At 37.9% G+C, this 22,158-nt stretch overlaps 1 protein-coding gene across 50 annotated transcripts in view; it reads left to right on the top strand.

The window, feature by feature from the left end:
- The window catches only part of SORBS1 (sorbin and SH3 domain containing 1), a 296,548-nt gene that overhangs the window by 236,650 nt on the left and 37,740 nt on the right, over positions 1–22,158 (top strand). For 37 of the 50 annotated variants that reach the window (XM_072626096.1, XM_072626079.1, XM_072626015.1 and 34 more), the window contains 3 exons: positions 3,986–4,069; positions 10,470–10,535; positions 16,042–16,091. In XM_072626096.1, coding sequence (XP_072482197.1) covers positions 3,986–4,069; positions 10,470–10,535; positions 16,042–16,091 — 200 coding nt within the window. The remainder of the gene's footprint in view (positions 1–3,985; positions 4,070–10,469; positions 10,536–16,041; positions 16,092–22,158) is intronic. The other 13 variants (XM_072626112.1, XM_072626132.1, XM_072625988.1 and 10 more) reach the window with 2 other exon arrangements.

Below are 22,158 nucleotides of genomic sequence, written 5' to 3'. Positions count from 1 at the left end.
ATCCAAGAATCAATCAGCATTGTCCTCACCTCTTTTACATGACTGCTGCAGGTTTGTTTTTGAGTTTCGTGTGGATCTTCTTGGGAAGACTGGAGCTCCTATAAGTTTCTAGCAGCACCCAGTTATAAGGAGCAAAAACTAGAAAAAAGGGTCTTTGAGAAAAGTGAGGCCTGAGTGATTGTTTCCTACAAGTTAGCTATGCATTTCAATAGCAGTCAGTCACAAGTATGTATTAAGTTCCTACTATGTGCCAGGCACTATGCTAAGTATTGGCCATACAAAGAAAGGTAAGAAACAGTCGCTGCTCTCAAGGCGTTGCCAAGCTAATAGGAGAGACACATTATATACTGGATAGATTGAGAGCATTCTCAGAGGGGAAGCACTAAAATTAAGGATGTCTGGGTAAGGCTTCTTGCAGAAGATGGTCCTTTGGCAGAGGCTCAAAGGACAAGCCACATTCCCCCAAGTTGAGCATTGACCTTTAAAGGAAGCCCTTTGGCACGAGTGGAACATTATGATTTGAAAGCAGAAATTTCAGTCCAAGTCTTAGTCTTTGGATGGCCATAAATATGCTACCTCTTATGATATTTTAACCATTCCTATATTTTAGCCGTATTTGATCCTACTGGGTTTTATTTTTTTTATTTTTTTATTTTTATTTTTGGCAGTTCCAAATGCAACATGAATAGAGAAATTAGGGTGTGAGTTCCCCAAATGTTCCTTCTAGCATTCATCATCAGAGTTTTGCCATTCACTGGTGATCCTTCTACCTATTTTTTTAATGGACTGACACATTGTTTATGTAAATATATAGGGTTAAACTTTGCATTCAGGATCTCACAAGTCCCTTTGAAGAGATTAGTTTTTCCTTGATAGTCTAAGTGATCATTCCTGCTAGTTCCAGACATTTTAAATTATGTCTGGATAGATTTCTGTAAGTCTTTTGTCCAAAGGTTAGACAGGACAAGCTCATGGGGGTGAAGGGTATCCCTGGGTCTGATTCATCTTCCCATAGGTAGATACACACCTAAACATCCTAGATTGGTGAGATTTATGGCCATCTTAGAAGGCCTTCATAGAAAATCTTCCAGCTTGCCATGATGGACTTCTCTTGAGGATAACAATCCTCACTGTCAGGAAGTTCTCCCTCATATCTGATCTAACTCCCTTACGTTGTGACCTAAATCTACATCCTCCTCTTCAAAATTTGGGAAATTGGCTGTAGTTAGTCACCATCTTCTTTGTCATAATCCTACATGTGTTTGGCATGTGGCAATCCCTCCCCCTCAAAAAAGAAATCCTTTAATGAGGCTCATTCCTGTGTTTTTTTTCTTCTGTAATATATGGAGGGTATTTTGAAGGTTTGCTCTCCTATACTTGTCATCTCCCCTACCTTAGCTTAGTATCATCTTGAAACTTAATGAGATATGCTCCCTACTCCACCATCCACTTCCATTGTTAAAGTTATAAACTCAGGCTCATGCGTAGACAGCAGTATTGACACACAGCCAGGTTTGAACTTAATCTCAGAGGAGATCTGGGGTGTTTATGCAAAGAAGTGGTAGCACTTCAGGGACCGTTCCAAGTTGTAGAAAGGAGAAGTGTAAATAATATAGAAAATTCTTCTTTGTACTGTGGGACCTCTAACCCCATAGGTAGGCCAGGCAAGCATGCAGGCATTATGGACCATTTTAGGTTATTTATCTTATACATAATTTGATCAAAAGCTAAACTACAAACCACAAAATGAAATGCAGATGTTACCGCCATATGGGGAGTTTCAGTTAACATTTAGTTCCATGAATTGCTAAAATTTCTTCCCTCCTGTGAGAGAGAAGACAGACTGTTATAGCCCTGTATTAACTGACATCTGCCTATCGCTTTAGTGTTAATCAATCCTAGCAGGAGAAACCTCAGTAAAAAAGAATTCTTGGATTAGTTTTGTTAAAATAGTGGGCACCAATACTTGGTATCATTGTACTGAAAGAGTTAATACAACTTCCAGAAATATCTTATTTATTCCCAAGGAACAGTTTATAAATAACATTTTGATGTGAATAAACTATATAGTAGTACCAGATTTGCCCAGGACTTAAGCTACTCCCTTCTGAACACCTATTTCCCTAAGTACTAGGCAAGTATTATTTAAATTTTGGCTTTTTTTCTTTGCTTTATTTACTAAAAAGAAATTCTTAAATTAGGTTATTTCAGTTGTTTTCTCCCTCAGCATTTCACAGTCAGGGCCTTAGTGAAATTAGAGGAAATTGCATCTGGCTCCAAAAAAGCAAGAGCTTTGGGGTATTTGAGAAAGGGGAGGAAAACTTGGCTGATATTGCCCATTACCACTGGTTTCAACTGATTTCTGCTGTCTATTTTAGTTAGATGTTAGCTCAAATTCAGATAAACTGCCATTCAAGGAAATATAGTATGTGGAAATTTGAATGTATAGACTGAAAGAATAATGGTAAAAAATTTCTTAAGGATGTGTGTGTGTGTGTGTGTGTGTGTGTGTATGTGTGTGATATATGTCATATGTCAAAAGGAGCCAGCCAGGGCCGTAAAGAGCTTTCAAAGGATGCTTAATAAATCCATCAGTGTTTGCTAACCACTGTAAAAGAGCTATTAACGAAAACTAAAATTAAGAGATGCCAGCTCATAACAAAATATAACAGAAAGAATAATGAAAACTTTGGGATAGAAACAGAGCCATTTCAAAGGGTGAGGCAATTCATGTGTAGAGAACCCCACAGGAATGCAATTTCCATTGCAATGTTTTAAATTTTTATAGAGTATACATTTTTGCTTATTTTCCTTATTATTCATATTTTATCAGAAAAGTATCATTTCTTTTCTGATATTGAAATATGTGACTTTTTTGTATGTGAATTTAATCATACCTTGGGGTCAAAACTTTTTCCATGGGAATGCATCTTCACGGTGGTGGTAGGAAATGGGAAAACATGATTAGAGTTACAGAAATTTGCTCCATAGACAATTTTTCAGGAACATATTTGTTCCTCAGAATAAGGCATTTGAAGGTTGTAGAGAGATAGAAATTATAAAATCACACTGAGGAAAATTGTCCTCCAGTGAGAATTTTATAGAATAAAAAAATCTAGCCCAAACTATCTTAATAGAGAGAAGTGACTCTTCTTTCTATTGCATTGTTATCTGTCCTGTCCAGCTTTGCTTTAACTTTTATTTTTAAAATTAATTCCTTAATGCTTGTTAGAATACAAAGGATATTGTCTGCTTCATCCCTTAAACACCTGTTTTGAAATGGATTCTTTCCACTTGTGTCCTCTGTTCCTACTTGGAAGGTCATCTTTCACTTTTGCTGTTTATAGGACGTGGTTTCTTGCATATTCATGTGCCACTAAAGATGCAGTATGAATGGGTGGGCTTATGTACAGTTTAACAACTATACTTATTTCCTATCAAATGAATAAGCCTTTCAGACATCTACCAGAAATTTACCAAACCATGAAAAAAACCTTTAGTGAATATACCTGATTCTTCACTTCAATTGACTCTTTACAAGACTGAAATAAGAATTTGTTTTTTCAAATTCTAAAAAACATACAAAAATATTATCAAATATTATACAAAAATATTAGCAATGTCATACAAAAATATTACTCAGGCTCTGGATGTGAGGGAGCCTAATCCAATGATGTTATATGGGACTACCTCTCTATCTAGTGCATTCACTTTGTATTTGTGAATTGAGTCACTTTCCTTGACTAGCCTCAGCTCCCTACTTTTTATAAACCTTACACTTTCCCCTTACAACTTCTAACCCATCCTCTCCCCCGCTCCTCAATTCTAAGACATATCAACCATAATAGAAAAATGCTAACATTAGACATAATAAACACATCTCAATATGGAAAGTACTGCATCTCTAATGGTCCTTTTTCCTATGTAATCTTTGCATAATGGTATCCTTCTCTTTCTTCCATTTGCTTATCACCAACTCCTGTAGACTCGGGATATAAGCCCAGAAGAGATAGATTTAAAGAATGAACCTTGGTATAAATTCTTTTCGGAATTGGAGTTTGGGAGACCGGTAAGTTTAAGAGCTTCCGTGGACCTAGCCTCCTTTCAACATGATGCTGTAGGTGTTCATCTGCCCCAAAGTCTCAAACCTACTGTCAAAGAAAACAGTGAGGAAAGAACAGCATCTGACATCTTAGGGAGAGATCAGTCCATCACTGCTGATGTGCGTTAGGCATTCAAGGACAGTGAGCATCAGATGAACCTTTCTCCTATCAGGAGTTCCTAGGAAGGAATTCCCAAGTCAGTGACGCATCAGTATGACCACAAGTACAATTTTAGATACTTCGTCTCTCATCCACTTGGTTGACCTCATCCTAGCATCCCTTGGATTTTTTTTAAGACAGTAAAACACATTAAATATGGTGAAAAGAGTGGTGAAGTTGCTGCTTTATTTTTCTTTAAAGGTTATTTTAGGGTTGGGTTGTTTTGGGTTTTGTTTTGTTTTGTTTTTGGATATTTTAAAAGCACATGAGGTAGTGTAAGTGCAGTCTGAATAAAGTACTCCATGAATGGAAAATTTAATGGGCCTTATGTAAAGCTTTATCCAAGAGTGTAACATAGTTGTAGACAAATTTAATGAGATGGTGCCCATAAATCAGAGAATGAGATTAGGAACTGGGAATTTCCACAGGTCTATTTTCAGCATGTAAAACAAGACTTTTTAGTTGTTGCACAGAAGGGATACTAAAAGAAGGTTGCTCTGTCAGTTGGAGTATATAAACCAGAAGCTGAGAATCAAACTTAAAATATATGTTCCCTTTCTCTTTACTCTTGATGGCTAAAAATTAATTTTAAAATACAGGTCATTTTGGGAGATTAAGTGTTATAGCTACAAAAGAGAATTTGTGGGGCAGGAAATTTAGCCTGAAAAAAAAAATCCAGGATTTCACTTAGGGTCATGTCTAACTACTGACCCTGAGAGGGAGGGAGAGGGAATATACATAGAGCACACTTTTAAATTTAATTTTCATTGTTATCGTTTTCTCCATAAGCCTAGACAATCTATAAAATAATATATCAAGTCCTAATTGTAGTATTTGCTGATATAAATGCTCCCTCTGAAAATTTAACAAGGGCCTCTCTTTGGAGCTGGCTCCACCCCTAGCATTAATGAATATTTACATGAAAATTTAATAGTCTACCAGTTGTGATTTGGGGTAGGATTTTTATTTGTAATCAGGAGTTTTATTTGTAATCAAAGAGTTTATTTTTTTTTTATTTCAAAAAATGTTAAATCCTATGACCTTTATCATTCACTGAGACTGAAAAAACTCATTTGAGTTAACAATGCCCAAAATGGTTTGACTATGTAGACAATCTACAAATTACTACTACCAGTTTGTGAAAACTTGATAAACATCCACCACTCCCAATACCACCTCCAAATAGACCCAAACCATGCTGGAGTCACATCTCCATCTGGTGGCCAATTTGAGGAACTGTATGCCTCAAATCTACCACCTTTCTTCACCCTCAAAGGGGCTGGGCACATAAAACACTCTCTTCTTCTTTGTACCTATCTTTCAATCTACCTTCAGCAATCTTTTTTTTTTTTTTTTTGACTATATGTATGCTTCCTCTTTACAGTCTAACTTTTTGCTTTTGAATCTGGTCTAGTCACTAAAGGAAAACCTTTTTTTTATCTTATCTACTCTTTCCAGTCCATTTTTTTTTTTTAATTAATTTTTTCCAGTCCATTTTTGAAGCAAAAATAAATAAACAAAAACTCAGCCCTCTAATAAAACCAATAAGCATAAGAATAACTTTAACAAGGAAAATGAATGCCTTGAGATTTTAATTAATTACATATGATAAAGAGTGAGGGTTATTAACCTTGAAATTACTAAGAAATCGCCTTCAAAATCTTCACAAAAATTTCTCTATACACCTTCTTTTGTTGTGTAGTAACTTTCCTCAAGCAATAGCATTCCAGATAAATAATTTCTTTTTCAATGTTATTGCTTTTCCATTTTGATTATTAGCATCAAGAATTTTTTTTCTGTTTTCAGAGCAAATTTATAGCAGCATTTCAGCCATATTATAAGTTAAATAGGATTTAACTTGAAAAATGAAACATCAGTCTTACCATTGTTTTTTTGGGAAATTAGGGTCTGAATTCCAAAAGTTACAAAAAATAAATTTTTAGAATAGAACTTACCTGAGGCCAGGTGGTACAGTGAGTAGATTTGTGGACTTGGAGTCAAGAATATCCAACTTTAAATCCTTTCTCAGGGACTTGTGTGAGCCTGGGCAAGTCACTTAACCTCTTAGTCTCAGTTCCTTCATCTGTAAAATGGGGATAATAATAGCACCTACCTCACAAGCTTATTGTGGGAATTAAGGAGATAATATGTGTAAAATACTATGTAAACCTTTTTAAAAAGATTAATAATAATAAGAGCTAGCATTTAAGAGGACAGCTAGGTAGTGCAGAGGATGGAACACCATGCTTGCAGTCAGTAAGACTCATCTTCCTGAGTTCAAATCCAGCCTAAGTGTGAGCCTGAGCAAGTCACTTAACCCTGTTTGCCTCAGTTTCCTCCTCTTTAAAGTGAGTTGGAGAAGGAAATGGAAAACCACTCCATTATCTTTGCCAAGAAAACCCCAAATAGTTAGAAAGAGTTGACTGAAAATGGCTGAATGACAACAAAAACATTTACATAGCACTCTTTAAAATAAGTTCTCATTGATCTTTTATTTTTTTTACATCATTATGATTCCCCCCCATATTATTTCCCTTTTCCCACCCAGAGAGTCAACTTTTTTAAAGACAAAAAAAAAAAAAAAAAGGAAAAAAAATCAACGTAGTAGATCACATTGAAAAAATCTGAAAATGTATAACTTTCATTTTTGATTTTTTTGAGTTTGGTTCTTCGTTCTATTTTCATTGTTTTAGTCATTTTGCTACTGTTCTCTTGGCTGTGCTCCCTTCACTCTGCATCAGTTCATGATATCTTTCCATGCTTCTCTGTGTTCATCACATTTATAATTTCTCACAGAACAGTAATATTCTATTACATTCATGTAGCATAATTTGTTCCCCATCAAAGAATATCTACTTCATTTCCAATTCTTTACTATTGCAAAAAGTGCTTCTATAAATATTTGGGGGGGGGGGGTGTATGTGTATTTACACATAGCCCTTTAAGGTTTACAAAGTACTTTTTACAAATATTATCTCATTTTTATCCTCATTACAATCCCAGGATCATTTTATCAATGTTAGCTAAAATTATTATTTAAAAATAACCCATTTTTAAACTGGAGATTTTCTGTCTTTTCTATTCCTAGTCTTTTTTATAAGGCTAAAAATGTTCTCCTAAAACACCACTATTTTTCTCTGTGCTATCTGCAGTCCTGGTATAAAATATTTGAGTTTTCCATTTTTCCCTTCTACAGTACCTATAGTAAGGCATGTGGGCCCATCTCAAGGGTCAGGGAATCATAGAATTTTTAAGAGGATGCATTATACCTTGGCATTATTTTAGAAAACAGGATGATGCCTTGTTGGTTTGGTGAAACTCATCCCACCCAAGCTCTAATCCTCGCTTTGTCACTAAATTGCTGTCACATATGTGGGTCACTGAACCTTTGTTTTATTAAAATTAAAATGAAGGAATTGAACTAGATGATCTCTAAGCATCTTCCATCTCTAATTTTCTATGAAGTCATAATGAGAATACTTCTATAACCAGGAAATATCTTCCTCAATAAGAATTGTTGCAATTAATGCCTGTACTGTTAACATTTTTTGATTGGTCAGTTTTGATTTGTGCCTATGTTTTTGTTTGGGGTGGGGAGTTGGGAGAGACTCCCAGTTTAGAAATTCCCTCCATGGATGCGGATGAAGAACTCTATCAGTTATAGTAGAAAATCACTTGGACCACTGGGAGGTTGTGACTTGCCCAGGGTTGGGGCAAGACTTGAACTTAGATTGTCTTGCTAGTACTGACTCTATCATAAATTATGGACAGATTAATCTGAGAAATAGAGATAATAAGTGCAAAAGATAAGGGACAGCTCTAGCATATGTCTCCTCTATTATTAAGCCAAGGAGAGCAATACATACTTGGGATTATAGGCTTAGTGGTAAAAAAAAACCTTAGGAGGCATCAGATCCAACCCAATTTTAGAGGTGAGGAAACAGGCACTGAGGGATTCACCCCGAATTTAAATGTTGGTCTTCCTTATTACAAGTCCACTGTACCATGTTGCCACTTGATAGATTTTGAGGCAGAAAAAGAAAACATCCAAATGCACTTGATGGGGTTTCTTATTCAGTTATCCTTTCCACATTGTGACTTTCTCCGTCACGGTTTCGATATATCACAGGTTGGCACAAGAAACTAAATGGTAATTTTGGAGGTTTTGCAGAAGTTATAGGTGACAGGCAAAAGCTAGCAGATGACATAGAAAAAAATTTAGAAACTCAGAAATGCATAAAATATATGTATAGTATTGTATAATCTCATCATATTTTATATTTTAACACCACAATAATTCAGATTTCTTCTGTGGTGCGAACAAAGGGCTGAAAAATTTTATGCAGATTTACCCTAATTATTCATCCCCAACCTGCAATGTGGAAGGGATAACTGTATTCTCTAATGAGCTAGCTAGTTTCCATCTGTCCCTGACAAGAATCTGAAGAACCCAGATTTCCCACACACCCATCCCAGCTCTTCTCACTGAAACACACTTTTTTTCTTTAGTCAAACTCCATCATAGTGGGGTTCCAGTAATTCAGTGGATCCATGATCTAATCAGTTACAATCCCTCCAGTGATGCTGATTGCAACCCATCTACAGATTTATGAGCAGTGGAATTTCTTATCAGTTCTCTCATAAAGGATCTGCTCGATGCACTAAAGACCTTCCTCTAACTTTTTTCTTTTTTAAAGAAAAACACATTCCATGGGTAAGAGTGCAACCTTTTGTCTCTCCATCTATTCTCTCTTTTCTTTCTGCATGATTGGCCCAGATCTTTTCCCCACTCATACATTTGTTAGGAAGTGAAAAGGAAAAGTAACAGGAAATAAGATAAGACACATTAGTTTAAGATAATCACATTTATGTAACTTCACTGATATATTTCTGGCAAATAAAAAATGAATAGGAGAGTTGATTTTAAGGCAAACACTGACTGCAATGAAGCCAGAGTTGATGCAAACTTAATAGAGTATAAGTAGAAAAATTCACAGGAAAGGGATGGGTCTAGGGTTTGCCTGCCAGCGCTACGCTCCCTCCTGCCTGGGATCACTTCTTTGCCTTGGACCCCAGGAAAGACTGGCCAACAAATGGCCAATCCTGGAAGTGTGGCTCTTTAATATATGTTTTTACTGTGGGGAAAAAAAATAATAAAAAAGTGAAGTCTATTGCATTGATTTTCTGTTTTTAAAAAAGGAAAACTGGGACTTTAAAGCCTTTTTCACCCCTTTCATTGAGAGGTCAGGTCAGGCAAAAGAAAAGGTTGGGGTGGGACTCTCAGGAGAGATCATGGAGGTAAGAAAGAACTCCAAAAGAAAAACTGCTACTAGAAATGACATTCCAGTCAGAAGAGCAGTGCTGGTAGCCATGGGTGTCTAAGAACTCGTAGAGTTGGCCACCAACTTAACCCCCTCATTGCCAAAAATTTAAAGCAAACTATTGGGGGAGCACAGATGGGGTGGAATCCAGGGAGGTTTTCTTGGGAATACTTCTCTAACATTGTACCAAAAAATCAAGGAGAAAATAGGACCAGGACCTATTTCACAGGAAAAAAAAAAAGCTCTCAGTTCGGCTGAAATGAAGCTACAAGTAGATTGAGAAAGCTCTCCATGCTCTTAATAATCCTGCAATAAACTATTTAGCATAAATTGTAAAGGGATTTTTTAAAAACCTTAGCAGCAAGAAATCTATGCGGCATACTTACCATAATACATTTTAAGATGCGTTAAATTTTTTTGAAAAGCTTTTGAACAGAGTTCTGATTACCTTACATCTCTAGACCTACAAGTTGATTGTTCATTAACAAAGTATATACTTACTATGGAAAAAAATGACTTTTAAAAAAAAATAGAGGCTTTGGCATTGCCTTCTTTTTAGAAAGGAAAACCAGAAGTCAAAATTTTTTCTTTGAATTTTTAAAAAATTTTACATTTAAAAAACAATAGTATTTACTCTTGAGGAATACAGAATATAACAGACTTCTAGTAAGTGTTCCTAATTCCAAACTCTCCCTAGCCCTCTCCCTAGTTTTTCCTCCTTGATATCAACACAATAACAAATTGCCCTGTTTTATTTTGTTTTTTATCTTCCCTTTTCTATGTTGAAACAGTTCCCTTCCTGTGACCCTTTCTGTTTAAACCAGTCTCCACGTTCTTTGTGTTGTCTTTTTCTCATTTCTTCATTTCCTCCTCTGCTTCCCATCAGCCTCCAAAAAAGATATGGGATTATACTCCTGGAGACTGCTCTATCCTTCCTAGAGAGGATAGAAAGGTAATTCTGTGCTATCTACCTATGTTGTACTAAAGTGTGTGTTTAGCATTACTTGGTTAGCGGGAGTGTGTGGTGGTGTGGTGTTTGCTTTCATTTTTCTTTTCTGTCATTTTTTTAACGCATTTGCTTGGTGATTAATCAAGTCATCGTTCAGTAGCGTGTCTACGAGGTGCACTAACCTTTAGAAAGATTTTTAGCAGTTGCTTCTTCTTTTGATATGCAGTAATTCAGTCCCTCTGACATTACTCTGAAGTGAGATAAGTATCTCTCAAAAGGTAGGTTTCATGGACATGAGCAGTTATATTTTCCAATTAAGTCAGATACATTTTGGAAAACTGGGTATTTGGGATTTAAATCATTCCCTCCAGATGCCGCATCCTCTGTTGTCAGTCTATGACCAATTCCTTGTGCACTTCTGTGTTATCATCCCAACATCTCTGTTTTCTCCATCCTCCAAAGAGTAATTTCATTCTTCAGACTTAGCCTTCCATTCTTTCTTCCCCTGTGTTAAGCCAACTTATTTTTCCATTCTTTTTTCTTCTTTAATCTGATTTATCTAGAAGGAGATCACTATCGCACAGAGTGAGAGGTTCATTTAGGAAAGAATGGAAAAGCTTAACAAAGCAACCAGTGAAAGATTATGGAAGGCAGCTCCTGGCCTTTTCATTCTGCTGACTCTTTTTGCTCTCTTTATTGTGGAATGGCTTTTTTAAATGTGATTCAAGTGAATAGTCCTGCTTACTGTAGAGATCGCATGGCTTTCTGGCATCCTTTTGTATTCAGGTGATTTTTGATGGATTTGTTTTGAGTTTGGTACTTTCTTTAAAAATTATCAGACAAGAAAACGAAAGTAGGCTTAAAATTTTCCATTTTGTCCTTCTCTGCCTCTTAACCACCCATTGCAAGGCTTCCAGAGGTAGCCACTACCTTTCCATGAGCCTCATTCTCATGTCTGATTTTCATGTGTAACCTATCCATGAACTTTCCAAATGTCATTACTGAGCAGCTGTTTCTCTTGCAATTCTGGGTGTTCCTGCATTCACTCTTTACTTTTATGCTAAATCAAGAATCTTTATTGAATGCCTACTAACGTGCAAAGCACTGTGCCAATTGAGATCAGAGCTGTGGTTTATTATAAGATGAGCATGTTATCTCTTAAAAAGAAAGTCTTTCCACAGGAGCTGGCCCATCTTCTCCATGAGTCAGCCAGCCTGTGGTGTAGCAACCTCAGTATAACTCAGGATTTAAAAAATTTTTTTATTTATTTTATCTTTAGCATTTCCATAACAGTATATTATTTTTAAAAAATGACTAGTGGGAAAAGAAAAAACAAAAAATGCCTACCTGCAAATATAGGCAAAGTTCAACTTTTCAATACCTCATATGTATCAATGTCATGGGAGTTTTTGTGTGTAAGACCTGGGAGCTTTTAGTTAGCTACAGATTCTGCAGCTAAGGAAGTGGGAAAACTGTGAAAAGTAGGAGTAGCATAGGGGACTGGATCACAGCTGGAGACTCCAGGTAGGATTAGCCTGCCTTTGTGGTAGCCACCCTTATCCAAAAAGAAAATCTTACTTCATAGTTATTAAAGCTTTTTCTTTCATTTTAAAATCCCCAACAGATAGTTTGTTTAAATCTTTTATTAGAAGCTGAGAACAAAGGTGCTCTAAAAAAAATAAAGATAGAAAGTGACTTAGAAAACTACCCCATGACTTACTGGCAAACCATAGCAAGTATTCCAGACAAAATGGTATCTTGGCAAAGGACGAATGCCAGCTGAGATTAGGAATACGGCACATCAGGTACAAAGCAGGGGTCAGGCTCTGCCACACTAATCAGATGGTTCCAGAAGTAAAAGAAACAGGATGTTGATGAGTTCCTAAGTAATGTGGGGCTTTGGGGATGTTTAACCACCAGTGGCCAATCATTCAAAGGGTCAAGAATCTTGATGTTCTGGGCCAGACCTCAAGGAACTAATCACTTGTCAAAATCCAGGCCAAGGCCAAGGAGTCAGGAATCCAAGCATGATACAGCAAAGGTCAAAGATTTACCAAGTAATGAGATCAAGAGTAGGCAAGTAAGCAAGCATCCAGGGGATCCTGTGAGGTGAACGATGCTCTAACAATTCAAGAAGATGTTCTCTATGAGCTTCTATGCTTCTGCTCTGTAAGGAGCTGGGGTCTGGATCTGAATAGCCCAGAGCCCATGCGTTTTAGCAGGGAAGCAGTAAAAGTGACTGATGAGAAAGAACTGTGGCTGCAGGTGAGTCTTAATCATGATTGGGATGAGGTTAATGAGCTAGCATTATAGGAGGGCCCCCTCTCCCTTAAGAATTTGAAAAGCTCCTTTCATAAAACCTAAAATACGATATTAGTCAATTGGCAAGTATTTATTTAGTGCCTCCTAAAAGCTCCTTGAGGTCAGAGACTGGTTTTCCCTTTCTATCCTCTTCTCTTAGTCCAGTGCCTGGCACATCGTTGTTGTTCAGTTGTTTCAGTCATGTCTGATTCTGACTCTTGAGTATTTCTTGGTACGGATACTGGATTGGTTTACCATTTCCTTCTCCAGCTCATTCTACAGATGAGGAAACTGAGGCAAACAGGGTGAAGTGATTTGCCCGGGGTCACACAGCTAGTAGGTGTCCAAGGCCATATTTGAACTCAAGAAGATGAAGGTTCCTGACTCCAGCACTCTATCTGTTGTGCCACTTAACTTGCACCTGGCACATAATTAGTGCTTAGTAAATACTAGTTAACTATCTAACTCTAAAGCTTTATGTGAGGTGTCTTAGGAAATACAAAGAGGTGTAAGGAGTTTGGATTTGGAGTAAGAGCTTCATCGAATTCTAGATTTAGAGCGGGAAGAAAACTTAGAGGTCATTTTCTCTAATTCCCTCATTTTATAGGTGAAGAACTGAAGCCCAGACATATTAAATAGCTTCTCCCAAAACACACAAGCAGAAGAACTGTAACCGGAACCCAGGCCCTCTGTACCCACATCATATATTCTTTCCACTGCCCCAGATGCCTCTAGTTACATGACCTGGATTTCATGGTCAGCTCTGTTATCCACTGGCTCTGGAATTTGGGATAAGTAGTGTTAGCATGTCAGGGTCTTGGTTTTTTCATGTCTAAAATGAGGGGATTACACTAAACAATCTCTAAAGTCCTGCCTTGCTCTAAATTGTAGGATTCTATAAGTGATGAGATAGGTCCATTAGGAGAGGCAAGATAGAGACACATGGAAAGGTAACTCATCATACAGGGCAGCCTATGGTTCATGTTTAATGAGTGCTCAGAGTTCCAGGGAAAAGAGGACCAAGGGCCTGGCGTAGTCAGGGTGGGCTTCATGAAGGAAGTAGCACTCAATGTGAGTTGAATGATAGGTTTTTAGCTGTTAGGAGGAAGGTATTGTAGGCTGGATAAAGGTATAAGCCCAGAAAGGTACAGTGGTGGAAAGTCATGTTTCTGAGGGATGGCAAGCAGGTCATTCTGGTTGGGTCTCAACCAGAGATGTCTCCTGACCCAGCTAGTAGCACATTCTTGCTTTGGACTTGATCCAGTTACTCAAGAATAGGGAAAAAGAGCAAGTTGACTAAAAATCTGCCTTTCCCTAACAGGAAGGAAGGAAAATGTTGCCCTCTTTGCAAACACAATCCCTTTTATACCCCCCATTCTTTGTGACTCCTAAAGGTCATTATTAGAGATTGTATAAATGAGTAGTGGGGAGGTAAGGGTGCAAAAACAGGTCTGGGTTGCAAACTTGGCAAAAGTCAGGCAAAAACTAGTGCTCTGTCCTATAGGTGATAGGGAACCATTGATGATTTCTGAGTAAGGGAATGTTATTATCAAAGCAATCTTTTAGAAAGATAATTCTGGCAAAGATGGATAGAGTGGTTTGGAGGGGAAATGGACTATATAGGCCATGGGAACAATGAGGAGCTACCTCAATAGCCTTAATTCTGTGAAAAAGAAAGGATGAGGGTAATAGATATTTTGCAAGAAGAATCAATTGGGTTTGGTGACTGACTGGATATGGAGAGGCTTCAGAGAAAGGTAATACTATTGACAAAAAATAGGAAACCTAGAGAAATAAATCTATTGGGATGGGAGGAAGAGAATGAAAACGTCAGTTTCGGCCTCTTAAGTTTAAATTGTCATCAGCAGGATATCCACATGGATGTGTCTAAGTAGGCAGTTGGAAATGAGGGACTCATCTTAAGACAGAGGACAAGACTGAAGATAAAATCTGAGAGTTGGCCACAGAGAGGTAGTTGACTGAATCCAGACTCTAGGGAGAGGAGGACAGCCAATTAGGGCACATAGTAAGGGAAAGAGGAGTAATCTGATCATTTGCACAGCAACTTCGGTGAGAGCATTTACTTCTCCCCCTCCCCCTATATCTTTTCTCTTTCACTATCTCCCTTTATTCTTCCTTCCCCAAATCTCTCCCTCCATTTTCCATAAACGTCTCACCTACTCTCTGCCTCTCCCTTGCTTGTCCCTCTTTCTCTCTTCCTCATCTTGTCCTCGATGTCTCTTCCTCTCTTTAATTTAACTTTGCTCCTTCATTATCCATAATATGGAACTGAAAGATATAAAAATTCTGTTATGTTTATTGTAATTTCATATATCTGTTTTTTCTTTAAAGTAGTTGAATTGTACATTTATGCAAGGTGTCCCAAAAGTCTTAAGATTTTTGAGACACCTTATATATTTCTCTCAAATTGAATACCCCACCCCAAAATCCCAAATAAGTAATGAAGTTGATTTCCATTTAGACATGGCTCTTGGTGGTTTCTCTTCTTTATTTTTTATTTTTGCCTGTGGGGCTATAATCCTACATTTTCCCCCAAATGGTTTCCCTACCTCTATTGAAAGAGGGTTTGTGATTATAAAAAAAAATTATAATTATAAAACCACATTTCTTCCTATTTCCACATTAGCAAATCTAGAAGTAGTGGCAAATGACTACCTAAGTACAGAATAGTGTAACTTCATTTAGTTTCACCTCTGCTGAAATTCAAAGCAGCCTTAGACCATTCTAGCTCTGGCCAAGGAATTGGGGTACTCCTGATTGACTCTTCACCCATTTGTGCAAAAGTGTCCTGATAAAAATGGCACTGGGTCCTGCCTTGTAGCAATGTCTAAAATTGCCTTTGTTAAATGTTCCAGAACACATCAGTCTGTCTTTGCCATGGAGGCAGAGGGGAATGGGTGGGGGAAATAGCCCCAGGTTGTGTTTCCTGACCCATCTAATAGCACATTCTTGCTTTGGAGTTGATCCAGTTACTTAAGAATAGGGGAAAAGAGCAACTTGGCTAAAAATCTGCCCTTCCCTAACAGGAAGGAAGGAAAATGTTGCCCTCTATGCAAACACGATTCCTTTCATACTTCCCATTCGTCTTGGCTCCTAAAGGTCATTATTAGATATTAACAGAAAAATTGACTTGGCTGTTGTTTTTCCTTTGTTTAAATGTTGACCTCTCTTTTTTGTACGTTTACAGAATACAAGAATAAGCCCCACTCCAGAAACGGCTGCTGAGCGTTCTGCCTAGTAAGTTGAAGAACCATTGCATGTTTTTGTCTCTGGAATGTAAAAAGTAGAGAAAGGTGGGAGTGTGTCCCAGGGACATTTGTCCATTCATTGGCTAGGCTGCTTGCTCATAATTGTCTAAACCAATCCCAATACCATATGGTTTACCACCTGTTATGGTTTATTGTTATATGGTGGTAGAGAGTCAGCATTCTATCCTGGACAGAATGTTGGACTTGGAATCAGGAGGTCTGCGTGCTGCCTCTGACACTAGCTGCGTGGGCAAGTCATTTAAGCTTTCTGAGTTTTAAACACATTCTTAAGATTTATCTGTACTTACTGATTGATCTACTAAGTTATGGATGGGTTTCTATTTGAGCTGGTGAAGAGAACTCTAATACTGATGAAATTCAAGATCTGTGATATATTGCCCTATGGCAAGCCTGCCTTTAGCCTCTCTACTACTAGTACTAATACTACTAACATGTACACACACATACACACATATGTATACATATATACACACTCATACACAATACGTATGTATACACACATAAATATCATAGATATGTTTTCTAACATTGTGATGATTTTTAAAAGAAGATGTTACTTTAATATACTTTCATCCGCCTCAATTTCTTCATCTTTTAAATGCTAGCTGATTATACAGATTAGGGAAAAGAGCCCAGGGTCGTGTCTAACTCCAAGACAAGTTACTTCCTTTATCTAGGTCTTGTAAAATGATAAAATGAGAAAGCTGGACTAGATAATTTCCAAGAGATCTCCTAGCTCTGTGTTTTCTCAGAAGTATCTTTGAACTCTGCCATATGCTGTATGAACTCGAGTATGTCCCTTTTAATGTCTCTGAGCCTCTTGTTTCCTCACCTGAAAATAAGGGCTTGGAATAACATGGTTGCTAGAGTTCTTCCTAACGTTCTAATATTCTAAGGTTCTGTGCTTCTGTTGCTTGTCTCTTTGAATTTAGAATCATCAAAACAAAATTCCCCTAAATGAAGGCTGCCAGATCCCAGAGGAGTATGGGATGGGCAACATGGAACTGGTGATGTTGTCAGAGAGCTGTTGTGTAGGGGAACTCAGCAGAGTAGGACTAATTCAGTCAAACATTAATTTCCTGATGTGAACTGGGAACCAAGAAGTGAAGAATCCAACCTTTGTAGATGGGACACAAGTTTAGAATGCCCACTTTCCAGTTCTTTAATAGTCTCCAGTCTCCCACTCCTCCAATCCATCTTACCTCATTAATCTTCCCTAAATAGAAATTGACTCTCTGTTTAGAACCCGTCTGTTATTCCTCATGGTCAGTATGTTCTAAGTTTTTCAGACTGGCAGCAAGGTGATTTTTCCCCACTAAATTATGATGCATAACTCCTAAGGTACCCTTCTTTAATCAGTCAGTAAACATTTATTAAGTTCTTACTATATACCAGGTACTGTATGCCAAGTACCAGAGATAAAACGCCAGAGCAAAACCAGACCTGAAGGAGCTTGAGTTCTAACTAGGTACATATAAGATACAGACACAATAGTAGGAAGGTAATCTCAGAAGGGAAGGCACCAGCAGCTGGGAAGCCAGGGAAGCTGAGAGGCAGAGGTGAGAAGGGGAGAGCATGTTAAGCAATCCTCTGTCCTACCCCATCTCATTGGTGATTATTCCAAACCAAAGACTGCTGGTTTTGAAGTAGGTTCAAATTCTGGCTCTTCAACTCACTGTCTGTGTGGCCTGGGTCAGGTCAACTGAACCTTCCTGGTCCTCAGTTTCTTAACCTGTAAAATAAGGGGTTTGAACCAGATGACTTCTGTTTTGCCCTCCAGTGTTCCATCTATGATTCTATGATGTTCTGACTCCAGAGCTCCCACACTTGGCAACAGGTTGCTCAGCCTCCCACTTCACTGAGAAGACTGAGGCTGGCCAATAGGAGTTCCTCCACTTCCTGCATTCCTCACACCCACTCTTTCCTCCTTTCCACTGATCACAGAGGACCAGCTGCTCCTACTTCTTGCTAAAGCTAATCTCTTGACCTTAGAGGTTCTTAACATGGGGATCTGTGAACCTTTTCAAAAAAATATTTTGATAACTGTATTTTAATATAATTGCTACCACCTTTAGTTCCTTAGGTGGAAGTCTCCTTCAACAGTAGATTTGTTCATCATGGTCACTAGATGGCACTCAGGACCCTTTTTTGATTAGTTCAGTCTATTTTTTTTTTTCCTCCAGTTGTGTCTGACTCTTCCTGACCCCACTCGCGGTTTTCTTTGAAAAGATACTCGAGTGGTTTGCCGTTTCCTTCTCCAGCTTATTTTACAGATGAGGAAACTGAGGCCAATAGGATTAAGTGACTTGCTTGGGTCACACAGCTAGCAAATGTTAGAAGCCAGATTTGAGGTGAATCTTTCCAACTCCAGGCCCAGCGCTCTCTGCACCCCCTAGCTGCCCCTCTTTTTGATCTAGGGACTCTAAAAAACCCAGGTGCCAATGTGAGCAAAATGGTTTTAACAATCCTTGTCTAACAGAAATGGAAAAGGGAAAGGAAGCCAGTTAATGGACCTAAAACTGAGATGCCTGAATTCTAGAGCTATTCCTAATGCAAACTGTCTGAGCTCCCCAGGGTCTCAGTTAAATCATCAGTAAAATGGGGAAAGTAACATACCCCTGAGGGCATGGATTGGGACTAAATAATGAACAGAGTCCCTTCAGCTCCTAAAACCTACCCAGAAAACACTAGGATGAAATCAGCTGGTGTACTTGAAATTGTTTTGTCATGCAAGATAAGCATAAGGGCAGGAACGAGTGCCAGTCCTAGTCAGGAAGACTTCTCTTCCTAAGTTCACATCTGACCTCAAACACCTACTAGCTGTGTGACGTTGGGCAAGTCACTTACTTACCCCTGTTTGCCTCAGTTTTTTCATCTGTAAGATAAGTAGAGAAGGAAACGGCAAACCACTCCAGCTTCTTTGCAAAGAAAATCCTAAATGGGGTCACAAAGAGTTAGACACAACAGAAAAGTGACTCAGCAACAGATAAGCATAAACATTGCTATTTAATAACAGGACAGGTAAACTAAATAGGAAAATATTCATTATGACACTTCCTTCCTGCATTTCCCACCCACTCTTTCCTCTTTTCCACTGGTCATAGAGGAAGAGGCTGGCTCTTCCTTGGAAAAGAATATTCTTGTGTGGGGATAGCACGGCAGCCTAGCCTTAGAACAAAGAAGACCTGAGTCCTTCCACTGACACCCACAGATCTCTGTGATAGCAAATGAGACAAGATTTATGAAGTGCTTTACCTAGTGCTGGCACGTAGTAGGTGCTTAATAAATTCTTGTTCCTTTTCCCTTCCCTGTGACCATGATCTCTTAACGGACTCTGCACCATCAAGCAATTTTTTTCCTAAGGCTATAAGTGACCTCAGAATTATTGGTTCATATGGACAAGAGGAATTTTTACCTCAAGAAAATCCCCTGCTGATGAAGTCACAGATCTAGTTTAAAAAAAAAAAGATTCCCTTCAGTGTAATCTTCCTAAAAAACAATTAAGCACTGAATTCATTTTCTAATAACTGTATTCCTGGAATTATAACCTATAAATAAATGGAACTTACATCCAAATGCCACCTCCCTTGTGAAACTTTCCCGGCTGCTCCTAATTAGTGATAATCATTTCCTTTCTCCCCCGCCCCTTACTTTTGTTGGACTCCTCCCATATTGTTGATTTTGAATGTGCAAGCTTGCCTCACATAACTTAAATTCTTTGTTGAATTGAACTAGAATTCCAAGTTTCAGTATTTAGTCAGGATCATTGCTTCCTAGCCACCAACTGCATTTTAAGGACCTAAGGTGGATTTTACTATTTTTCTTCACATTTGGTTTCTATTAAAACTAACACTCTAATGTGTGCAATACACAGTTCCGACACTGAGGGGAAGATGTAGTATCTAAATAAGACATAAGGTTTGCCTTCATAGAACTTATATTCTAGTACAGGGGTTCTTTTGGGGCCGCCAAATGGAGCCAAGGATAGAGTAGTGGGCCTGGAGTCATAAGGACCTGAGTTCAAATTTGACTTCAGATACTAGCTGTGTGACCCTGGGCAAGTCACTTAACCTCATTTGCCTTTGTTTCTTCATCTGTAAAATGAGCCACAGAAGGAAAGGCAAACCCCTGCAAGATCTCTGCTAAGAAAACCCCAAAATGGGGTCATGAAGAGTTGGACACAACTGAATAATTACCACAACAGGGGTTCTTAATCTAGAATCTGTGTTTTTTAAGATGTTTTGATAGCTATAAAATATAATTGATTTTCTTTATATTTGTATGTTTTACTTTAAGCATTTAAAAACTTTATTCTGAGTAATCCATGGACTTTATCAAATCGCCAAAGTGTTTCATGAAACATAAAATATTTAAGAACTCCAGTTCTAGAATGAGTAAATGACATGTATGTGGTATTGGTTTGATGAATCTGCATGAGTGCTTATAAGAGATTCATAGAGTTCTGTGTGAGGTTCTGCGGGAAAGGTTATTATTGATAAGCAACAAATAAAGGAAAACTCTTTGGAAGAGGTGACATCTGAGTTGGATAGGAAGGAACCCAGTAAAGAGTGAGGGAGTTTGGAGGGATTTGACCCATAGAATGGTAACAAGGGTACACATGGGACAGTTGTAGTGGCAATAGAAGGGAAGGCTGGATGCAAAAGATATTGTAGAGATAAAATCAACAGGACAGGATATTTAATCAGAAATGAGATGAAAGAGAGAGAAGAGTAAAAAATATTATTAGGATTTCACAGACTGGGTGAATAGTCAATAGTTGTACCTCTAATGGAAGTAGTAAAATCAAGAGGAAGAACAGGTTTAAGATGAAAGATGATAAAGGGGTACCTAGGTGGTACAGTGGACACAGTACTGGAATCAGGAGAACCTGAGTTCAAATCCAACTTCAGACACCTATCAGCTGTGTGAGCTTGATCAAGTCACTGAACTCCAATTGCCTCAGCAACAAAAGATGAAAGATAAGATGAGTTTTGGGTATGTTAAGTCTGAAGTTGCTGAAGTAGCAATCTTTTCAGAATCAAGTGTCTAAAGTCTGAAGTGCCAAACTAGAAGAAAGATAAGAGACCAAAAAAAGATACCAAGTACTATCATCCTACTCATTTAGATGGGTTACAATTTGTTTTTAATGAGTGGACAAAAAAAAAGACATTGTCTCAAGATAACCATAATTTCTTAGACTCATTCCTGATATTATAAATGGCCACCTCGACTAGGAGACAGAAAGAACCAAGAAAGAGCCTCTGCCAATACATAGTCAATCCTCAACATTTATGAGTTTAACTTTTGTCACTTCAAGCATTCCCATAATTTTATTAGTAACTGCATTTTCACTTTTGCATTGGCAATCCTGCATATTCACATCTACGTGCAGTAGAGAAAAAAGCGAGAGGTGTGATAACACAGAGCCACTGACATCCTAGTATGTGCTTCATTGGTCCTGTTCACTCTTCCGTTGAAAGATTTTCCCATGCATTCATTGCACATTTTTGTTGTTTGCTTTTAAAACTCAAATTTTGTCCTGCAATTATGCCCCCAAAGTGTAGTGCAAATCCTTTGGGCTCTAAGCCTAAGTGTGCAAAATTGGGGATGTGGCTTAGTGAAAGAATAAAGGTGTTTGATAAACTTAATGCTGCAGTGTTGGCCACTGCTGTTGGCCACTGCTGTCGGCCACTGTTGACCACAAGTTTAACGTTAATGAATCAATTTGTTACATCTGAAAAAAAAAGGTATTTATGGTACTATAGATATCGTGTGTTATTAAAAGTGAATATTGTCTGATTCATTGGTTTTTTTTAAATGTTTGCACAAGTGGTCACAGAATTTTAGGGAATTACTAAAAATGTTTTGTTATCAATTTTATTCTGTATACTGCATTTTATGGGTTATTTCATGGTTACTGTGTTAGGAAAAGTGCATATTATCAAAATTAATGCTTTGTTATAAAGAATTACATGCAGAAAAATATATTTTCAACAGTCTCTAAGAAAAGATTACCTAATCCCCCTACTTCCCAT

This window comes from Notamacropus eugenii, chromosome 1 (genome assembly GCF_028372415.1).
Source record: "Notamacropus eugenii isolate mMacEug1 chromosome 1, mMacEug1.pri_v2, whole genome shotgun sequence".
Taxonomy (NCBI): Eukaryota; Metazoa; Chordata; class Mammalia; order Diprotodontia; family Macropodidae; genus Notamacropus; species Notamacropus eugenii.
Note: the sequence above shows the minus strand (reverse complement) of the source record. Positions and strands in the feature narration are given on the sequence as shown.